The sequence below is a fragment of the Ranitomeya variabilis genome, chromosome 5 (assembly GCF_051348905.1).
Source record: "Ranitomeya variabilis isolate aRanVar5 chromosome 5, aRanVar5.hap1, whole genome shotgun sequence".
Classification (NCBI taxonomy): Eukaryota; Metazoa; Chordata; class Amphibia; order Anura; family Dendrobatidae; genus Ranitomeya; species Ranitomeya variabilis.
In genome coordinates this window covers 8,497,948-8,508,367 of record NC_135236.1, presented here as the reverse complement: position 1 = coordinate 8,508,367, position 10,420 = coordinate 8,497,948, and the positions used below count along the sequence as shown (strand labels likewise).

Sequence of the window (10,420 nt, the reverse complement as noted above, 5' to 3'; positions counted from 1 at the left end):
CTAGAGAGGAGAACACTGGAGAAGGATGATACACTAGAGAGGAGAACACAGGAGAAGGATGATATACTAGAGAGGAGAACACTGGAGAAGGATGATACACTAGAGAGGAGAACACTGGAGAAGGATGATATACTAGAGAGGAGAACACTGGAGAAGGATGATATACTAGAGGGGAGAACACTGGAGAAGGATGATACACTAGAGAGGAGAACACTGGAGAAGGATGATATACTAGAGAGGAGAACACTGGAGAAGGATGATATACTAGAGGGGAGAACACAGGAGAAGGATGATATACTAGAGAGGAGAACACAGGAGAAGGATGATATATTACAGAGAGGAGAACACTGGAGAAGGATGATATACTAGAGGGGAGAACACAGGAGAAGGATGATACAATAGAGAGGAGAACACTGGAGAAGGATGATACACTAGAGAGGAGAACACAGGAGAAGGATGATATACTAGAGGGGAGAACACAGGAGAAGGATGATACAATAGAGAGGAGAACACTGGAGAAGGATGATACACTAGAGAGGAGAACACAGGAGAAGGATGATATACTAGAGGGGAGAACACAGGAGAAGGATGATACACTAGAGAGGAGAACACTGGAGAAGGATGATATACTAGAGAGGAGAACACTGGAGAAGGATGATATACTAGAGGGGAGAACACAGGAGAAGGATGATACACTAGAGAGGAGAACACAGGAGAAGGATGATACACTAGAGGGGAGAACACTGGAGAAGGATGATATACTAGAGGGGAGAACACAGGAGAAGGATGATATATTACAGAGGGGAGAACAAAGGAGAAGGATGATATATTACAGAGGGGAGAACAAAGGAGAAGGATGATATATTACAGAGGGGAGAACACAGGAGGCTTCTACCTGAAATGAGCAGGTATAGACGTCATAGTTGTTACAAAAATATAATCTTTATTATTACATTACACAAATATTCTTCTGGCATGTGTTGTAGTCGCATGGTGGCTTCTTCCCAGGATTGTGCTCATTGTATCAAATTGTTCTCGGGATTTCAGGTCTTTGACGCTCATCCTCCTGTTAAGCCTTTTTATATTTTCTTCTCACAGCTTTTTTCGTTCACATCTCTCCATATCTGCAGCAATCTGTCTGGGCTGATTCCATGCACAATTAGCTTCTCCTTGTAGAGACACACATCGTATTTCAGGCCCAGGACGCAGAAACGATCGTCATGTCTGTATTTCAAATTTGCTGCCAAAGCCAAGAAACCAAAGTATACATCGTCCAATGGGAAAACCGGCATCTTACAAGAGGCTTCATATAAACAAGGCACCGAGGCTCCTGAGAAGATGAAGCCTCCACCTGACACAAAGCCGGGATAGTTTTTCGAGGGGTAGAGAGACTCAGTGATTCTGTATTTGGTATGTCGCATGACCAATGGGCGATGCTGATGATATCCATGGACCAATTCTGGAGATCCAAAATCTCTAATTAGATCTAACACCACATGTACGTTCACAAACACGTCATCGTCACCTGCCGGGGAAACACAAGACCATCCATGTTATATAAGGTCAGTGATAATAGTTGTAATAATTCCACCCCTCAGTGCTGCTCTGTCTGCGCAGTGATTGACAGCTCAGTTGTCCAGTCTAGTACAGGGGCATGCTGAGCTGTCTGTGTTTTGATTGACAGCTTGGCCGTCCTATCTGAGAGTGGGAGGAGCTGAGCTCTCGTCAGGGGCTCCCAGTTCCCATAACTGCTCTGCTATTTGACTGAGCTGGCAATTCGGATAGCTGTCATCCCTAGCTTCACCTAAGTGGGGTTGGCTTACTCTGTGCCTTGAATTTTGCTCATTGATCTATCGCTGCCTGACCTTGGACCTCGTTTTGACCAGCCATCGGTTTAACCCCTCTGCTCTGATCCGCTATCCTCCTGGTATTTTGAGCTCGAACCTTTAACTGACTATGACTTTGTCTCTTTCCTCTGTTCATGACATACTCTCCTGGCTATTGACCTTGTACTCCTCAACTATCCCGACTCACAGCATGTCCCTCAGAAGTGACTCAGCGTCACGATAGTGTCAAACATGATCTTACAAGTTATATGGTTAGTAATGATAGTGTCACACAGAATCCTAAAAATGAAAAGGCCAATGATAATAATGTCACAGAGGATTCCTATAAGCTGCAGAGCCAGTGACTGCTACCTACCCTTGAATATGTAATCCACTTCAGTGATGTTGTGGAGCATCCACTCCAGGAAGCATCGTTCCTTTAGAGAGAGGTTGTGATGTCCTTCTATCATGTCCCACTGAAGGACGTCCCCATAGGTGTCACTCTCCATTTTTACATTCTCCATTTGCTCTGATAAATTCGTCCTCCCCAGCAGAAAGAGTCGTCTTATTTTGTAGCCGTTCAATTCTTGTTCCTTGGCCCAGGTCTGTCGTAAAGCATTTCTCCTACTTCCAGCCTCTGGATGGGATTTTACGGCCATAATTAGGAGCGGTAAGTCGCTGGTATCATATGGTCCCACAGCCGGACCGAGAATCACTGAACATTGGTACGACTGCAAGTACGGGAACTCCGACTGAAAACTGGAGAGATTCAAGTGATAATCATATTTCCCATCACTGAGGGTCTCCGATTGTCTCATCACAAGTTTCATGGGGGTCACTTGAGGCAACTCAGGAAGAACTCTACACACTAAAGGGTCCCGCCGTCCAAACAATTTAAAAATCAGAAAGATAGTAATAGAAATAAGGCAGGAGAGGACCAAAAACTTATTCCTTTTCATGGCCTAATAAGAAAGAGCAAGAGGGACAAATTAAACACGAAAAAAAATATCATTACGTAAATACTGCCCCCTATGTACAAGAATATAACTACTATAATACTGCCCCTATGTACAAGAATATAACTACTATAATACTGCTCCTATGTACAAGAATATAACTACTATAATACTGCTCCTATGTACAAGAATATAACTACTATAATACTGCTCCTATGTACAATAATATAACTACTATAATACTGCCCCTATGTACAAGAGTATAACTACTATAATACTGCCCCTATGTACAAGAATATAACTACTATAATACTGCTCCTATGTACAAGAATATAACTACTATAATACTGCCCCTATGTACAAGAATATAACTACTATAATACTGCCCCTATGTACAAGAATATAACTACTATAATACTGCTCCTATGTACAAGAATATAACTACTATAATACTGCCCCTATGTACAAGAATATAACTACTATAATACTGCTCCTATGTACAAGAATATAACTACTTTAATACTGCTCCTATGTACAAGAATATAACTACTATAATACTGCTCCTATGTACAAGAATATAACTACTATAATACTGCTCCTATGTACAAGAATATAACTACTATAATACTGCCCCTATGTACAAGAATATAACTACTATAATACTGCCCCTATTGTTGTGAATTCTGTTTTTGGGCTCCCTCTGGTGGCTACTGGTGGTACTGGTTGACTTTTGTCTTGTGTTTCCAGTGCACCTGTTTTCATCAGGAAATTGGGAGTTTCCTATTTAGTCTGGCTTCTCAGTCACTCTAGCGCCGGCAATCAATGTTACCAGAGCACCTCTGTTGCTTGCTACCTGCTCCAAGTCTGCAATTCAGCTAAGTTGAATTTTTTGGCATTTTTTGTGTTTGTTTTGTCCAGCATGCATTTGTATTTCTCGTGCTGCTGGAAGCTCTAGTGATCTGAAATTACTACTCCGGTGTCATGAGTTGATAACGGAGTCAAGGTAGTTTCAGGATGGCTGCTTAGGGTTTTGAGGTAACCGCGAAGTCCTCTTTTGTATTTTCATCTATCTAGTCAGAGGGCCTCACTTTGCTGAATCTATATTCATACTGCGTACGTGTTTTCCTCTTACCTAACCGTTATTATATGTGGGGGGCTACTATCACTTTTGGGGTTTCCCTGGAGGCAAGCCAGGTCTGTGTATTCCTCTTCTAGGGGCAGCTAGATCTCCGGCTGGCGCGAGGTGTCTAGGGATAAAACGTAGGCACACCCCCTGGCTACTTTTAATTGCGTGTTAGGTTCAGCATCGCGGTTACCTGAGATACCATCTTCCTAGAGCTAGTCCGTTTTTGCCCGTGTCCCTGCCATTGGGAATCATGACACCCTATGTACAAGAATATAACTACTATAATACTGCTCCTATGTACAAGAATATAACTACTATAATACTGCTCCTATGTACAAGAATATAACTACTATAATACTGCTCCTATGTACAAGAATATAACTACTATAATACTGCTCCTATGTACAAGAATATAACTACTATAATACTGCTCCTATGTACAAGAATATAACTACTATAATACTGCTCCTATGTACAAGAATATAACTACTATAATACTGCCCCTATGTACAAGAATATAACTACTATAATACTGCCCCTATATACAAGAATATAAATACTATAATACTGCTCATATGTACAAGAATATAACTACTATAATACTGCCCCTATGTACAAGAATATAACTACTATAATACTGCCCCCTATGTACAAGAATATAACTACTATAATACTGCCCCTATGTACAAGAATATAACTACTATAATACTGCCCCTATATACAAGGATATAACTACTATAATACTGCCCCTATGTACAAGAATATAACTACTATAATACTGGCCCTATGTATAAGAATATAACTACTATAATACTGCCCCTATATACAAGAATATAACTACTATAATACTGCCCCTATGTACAAGAATATAACTACTATAATACTGGCCCTATGTATAAGAATATAACTACTATAATACTGCCTCTATGTACAAGAATATAACTACTATAATACTGCCCCTATGTACAAGAATATAACTACTATAATACTGCTCCTATATACAAGAATATAACTACTATAATACTGCTCCTCTGTACAAGAATATAACTACTATAATACTGCCCCTATATACAAGAATATAACTACTATAATACTGCTCCTATGTACAAGAATATAACTGCTATAATACTGCTCCTATGTACAAGAATATAACTACTATAATACTGCCCCTATATACAAGAATATAACTACTATAATACTGCCACTATGTACAAGAATATAACTACTATAATACTGCCCCTATGTACAAGAATATAACTGCTATAATACTGCCTCCTAGCTGTGAGGTTGTGTGTTTTGTGGATCTCCTGATGTCTGGAGCAAGCCCAGGGAGGGGTCACCCTGGGTGGGGAAACTCCCCAAGCAAGGCCCAGGCTTCCAGGCCTACACTGGGAAGAAACTCCCAAGCTGTTTCTAATGAGGATACAGATTCCAAAGTGATTTCTGAGGGGAAAGAAAGCTCAGAATGAAAGTGATAACAGCAGCAAGAAAGTTAGTAAAGTAACGGAACAAGGAAAAGCCATGGTTGTAGGCAAGAAAGTTCCAGTTAAGCAGTCGTCCAGCCAAGGGAAGCAGAGTGAAGTGCGATTAGGAGAAATCCAAAAGAAATCTACTGGTGAGAAGCTGAATGTAGGAAAGCAGCCTGAAGCTCAGGAGATGCCATCACCGGCCTCAGGTGTGCAGCTCACTCCCAACAAGCAGTGGAGAACTTCACTGGAGAGACAGATACTCCAGGAGAAACATGTGGTGACCAGCATGGCGAGCTCTGGACACACAAGCATACCTCCCAACCGTCCCGGATCCCGCGGGACTGTCCTGATTTTGACAGTCAGCCCCGGGATCCCGGGCGGGACATTACTTGTCCCGCACTACGTGCCTGGGGCGGGGACAATGCAGGGGGCGGCACCTGAGTAACTTAGGTTTGTGGCTGTTTTTTTTATTTTTTTTATAAAAGCTGGGTCACCTCCCCACCGACCAGGCCCCCTGTGCGGCGCTGCGCTGCCTGCCACGCTGAGGGAGAGAGCCAGCAGCGATCAAGGTGAAAGGTCAGCGACTCACTACCTCCTGTGTGTGAACGGAGCTCCGGCTTCTCCTGCTCTTATCTGGTATCCCGGCAGAGAAGGAGAGACGGGGGAGGTGCCGGGACAGGGGGGAGGTGCCGGGACAGTGCAGAGCTGTGAGCAGCCGGAGAAACTGAAGAACTGCACATGGACATCAGCCGCCCCTGCACCACAGAGGAGATTGTGTGTGTGTGTGTGTGTGATGTGTGTGATGCTGCATGTGTGTGTGTGTGATGCTGCATGTGTGTGTGTGATGCTGCATGTGTGTGTGTGATGCTGCATGTGTGTGTGTGTGTGTGTGATGCTGCATGTGTGTGTGTGAGATGCTGCATGTGTGTGTGTGTCATGTGTGTATGAGGTATCTGGTGTGTATGTGATGGCTGCGTGTGTGTGATGGCTGCATGTGTGTGATGGCTGCGTGTGTGTGATGGCTGCGTGTGTGTGATGGCTGCGTGTGTGTGATGGCTAGGTGTGTGTGTGATGGCTGGGTGTGTGTGTGATGGCTGCGTGTGTGTGTGATGGCTGCGTGTGTGTGTGTGATGGCTGCGTGTGTGTGATGGCTGCGTGTGTGTGATGGCTGCGTGTGTGATGCATTTGTGTCAAAGCTGCATGTGTTTGTGAGCTGCGTTTGTGATGCTGCGTGTGTATGTTTGATACTGCGTGTGTGTGTGTGATGCTGTGTGTGTGTGATGCTGCATGTGTGTGAGCTGCGTGCGTGTGAGCCGTGTGTGTGAGCTGTGTGCGTGTGTGTGAGCGTGTGTGTGAGCTGTGTGCCTGTATGTCATTATACAGTATGGAGAACTGTGGCCATTATACAGTATGGAGCATCATGTGCAGTCATTATACAGTATGGAGCATCATGTGCAGCCAGTATACAGTATGGAGCATCATGTGCAGCCAGTATACAGTATGGAGCATCATGTGCGGTCATTATACAGTATGCAGCATCATGTGCGGTCATCATACAGTATGGAGCATCATGTGTGTTCATTATACAGTATGGAAAATCATGTGTGGTCATTATACAGTATGGAGAATCATGTGGGGCCATTATACAGTATGGAGCATCATGTGCGGTCATTATACAGTATGGAGCATCATGTGCGGTCATTATACAGTATGCAGCCTCATGTGCGGTCATTATACAGTATGGAGCATCATGTGTGGTCATTATACAGTATGGCGAATCATGTGGGGCCATTATACAGTACGGAGCATCATGTGCGGTCATTGTACAGTATGGAGCATCATGTGCGGTCATTATACAGTATGGAGCATCATGTGCGGCCATTATACAGTATGCATGCGGTCATTATACAGTATGGAGCATCATGTGTGTTCATTATACAGTATGGAGCGTCATGTGTGGCCATTATACAGTATGGAGCATCATGTGTGGTCATTATACAGTATGGAGCATCATGTGCGGTCATTATACAGTATGGAGCATCATGTGTGGTCATTATACAGTATGGAGCGTCATGTGTGGCCGTTATACAGTATTGAGTATCATGTGTGGCCATTATACAGTATGGAGCATCATGTGCAGTCATTATACAGTATGGAGCATCATGTGTGTTCATTATACAGTATGGAGCGTCATGTGTGGCCGTTATACAGTATTGAGTATCATGTGCGGTCATTATACAGTATGGAGCATCATGTGTGGTCATTATACAGTATGGAGCATCATGTGCGGTCATTATACAGTATGGAGCATCATGTGTGTTCATTATACAGTGTGGAGCGTCATGTGTGGCCGTTATACAGTATTGAGTATCATGTGTGGCCATTATACAGTATGGGGCACTGTGTGGCCATATTTTTTTGTGTATAATTATTGTATATGAAATAGTGTGATCGGCAGTGCTAAATGGGTGTGGTTGGGACGTGGATATGGGTGTGACTAATTATGAATGGGTGTGGCCAGAGGAGTGGCCTAAAATTTGCCGCGCCGCAAACTTTGTCCCTCTTTCCCTTCTTCAAAAGTTGGGAGGTATGACACAAGGTCGCAGTCAGGTGGCAGCAGTAAAAGTGCTATGGAGCCTGGAATCACGAAATCAGCGGTGGTAAAAATCAAGGAGACATCTGGTCCCAAGCAGCCGGGGACATCACTGAAAGCAGGATCCCAGAAGGAGACACCATGTGCACCTGAGCTGCAGCTTGCAGAAGAGATCCCAGGACTGGTCCAGAAGCTCGGTGAGTTACACCAGCAGAAAAGCCTCCTGCAGAAGCAGATAGACGCTCTCTATGAGGTAAAGGCTGCTAACACCGGGGACCACACCATGTGTGACCAGAGTCTGAACTCACTGGGTGTATGGCTGGCAAAAGTGGTGGGGGACATAGACTGTGTCCTACAGAGGATGGGGCCCCTGGCGGAGACTTATAGGAACCAGGAACTGTTTATGTCACACAAGCAGAACTCTGCAGATTCCAGGTCACACATTGTCCCAGGTGGACCCCAGATGCAGCTGCGGCCTGTGCGGCAGCCCCAAGCTTCTGCTTCCAGAAGGATCAAATACTGCACCAGCAGCCTGTGGCAGATCCCAAGCAGCAGCCTGTAGAGCAGATTCCAGCAGAGGTACCACAAGTCTCAGGATGCCCAGCGCAGCAGCCTGCAGCAAAATTCCAAGCAGCGTGGTGAAGTGCAGATTACAGCAAAGGGACTACAAGTCTCAGAATGCCAAGCACAACAGTTGAGCAGTGGACATGTATGGCACCCCAGGGTCCTGGTCGTCACAGTAACATTGCTTTCCTTACGGGGAGAGTGATGTTACGCTTGAAGGCAAGGAAGGATAACTTTCACCAGGTAAACACAAGCAGGCAACATGTTCACACTCCAGGCCACCAGGGGGAGTTTTTGATCCTATTTACTAGGTGACTCCCCATATATATGGGAGTTTTGGAGGGAAAGTTAGTGAGTTAGTGCCAGACTGCAGACTGGAGCAGTCTGAGGCAGGAAGAACACATGAGAGGCCGTGCAGCCACGAGAGAATGCTGCAGCTCCTGGACAGAGACAACACTGAAAGCAGAACATATTGCAGTGAGCGCATAGGAGAGAGGAGCACAGGCGAGGACCCCAGGGGGAGGACCGCGGCGAGCAGACTGTCTCCCTGGCAAAGCGCAGACACCGGTAGCCGGACCACCGAGGTTGTAAGGGACTCTGACTTACAGCAGAAACCAGCAGGGCAGCTGAACTGCAAGTTACCTGTCTGCCACACACACCTGAAGACACAGTAACACATAGAGCCTGGGGCATGATAGAGTCCCTGTGAAAAGGCTCGAGTTACCTGTCATGCAGGTATTGTCCTCTCCTATATGGGGGACAGAGACGAACTGGGAGGACCTTTTCTGAAGCCATAGGCAGTAAGGGACTACAAACCACTGCGCTAGAGGGAAGGCTCTTAGGGTATGTGCACATGTCAGGATTTCTTGCAGAAATTTCCTGAAGAAAACCGGAAATTTTCTGCAAGAAATCCGCATTTTTTTTTTGCGTTTTTTTTCCCGTTTTTTTCGCGTTTTTTTAGCATTTTGCAAGCGTAATTAGCTTGCAGAATGCTAAAGTTTTCCAAGTGATCTGTAGCATCGCTTGGAAAACTGACTGACAGGTTGGTCACACTTGTCAAACATAGTGTTTGACAAGTGTGACCAACTTTTTACTATAGATGCTGCCTATGCAGCATCAATAGTAAAAAGATATCATGTTAAAAATAATAAAAAAAATGGTTATACTCACCCTCTGCAGACAGCCGATCTCCTCAGCGGCGTCCGTTCCTATAGATGGTGTGTGTGCAGGACCTTCGATGACGTCGCGGTCATGTGAGCGGTCACATGAGCGTTCATGCGACCAATCACAAGACAGCGACGTCATCGCAGGTCCTTCACACAGAGCATCTATAGGAACGGAAGAGAGGATGCAGCGCTGAGAGGCGGGAAGACTCCGGGGGCCATCGAAGGTGAGTATATGACTATTTTTTATTTTAGTTCTTTTTTTTTTACCAATTATACGGTGCCCAGTCCGTGGAGGAGAGTCTCCTCTCCTCCACCCTGGGTACCAACCGCACATGATCTGCTTACTTCCCGCATGGTGTGCACAGCCCCGTGCGGGAAGTAAGCAGATCAATGCATTCCTAGGTGTGCGGAATCCCCGCAATTCCGCATTTTTAATGAACATGTTGCTTTTTTTTCCGCAATGCGATTTTTTCGTGGAAAAAAATGCAACATTTGCACAAAAAATGCGAAATACCCTGAAAATAATGGGAGGCATATGTTAGCTTTTTTTCTCGTTTTTATAGCGAAAAAATGCGAAAAAAAACACGAAAAATACTGAACGTGTGCACATGGCCTTAATCTCCACCTGGAAAAGGGGACTCCCAACTTGCATTCAAGTCGGCTGGACTCTGCCTGCCCTGTGATCTGGTGCCCTGGACTGTGGCTGCCTGAAGTCTTCAG

General features: G+C 44.8%; 1 protein-coding gene across 3 annotated transcripts in view; it reads right to left on the bottom strand.

The window, feature by feature from the left end:
• Positions 1 to 928: 928 nt before the first annotated feature.
• Positions 929 to 10,420, bottom strand: part of LOC143773237 (beta-1,3-galactosyltransferase 5-like) — a 58,395-nt gene continuing 48,903 nt past the window's right edge. For 2 of the 3 annotated variants that reach the window (XM_077260730.1, XM_077260729.1), the window contains exons 2-3: positions 2,203 to 2,788; positions 931 to 1,525 (exon numbers count right to left, since the gene is read on the bottom strand). In XM_077260730.1, the coding sequence (XP_077116845.1) occupies positions 1,080 to 1,525; positions 2,203 to 2,785 (1,029 nt within the window). In that variant the 5' untranslated portion in view covers positions 2,786 to 2,788 and the 3' untranslated portion in view covers positions 931 to 1,079. Of the gene's footprint in view, positions 1,526 to 2,202; positions 2,789 to 10,420 lie in introns of all 3 variants that reach the window. The other variant, XM_077260731.1, reaches the window with a different exon arrangement.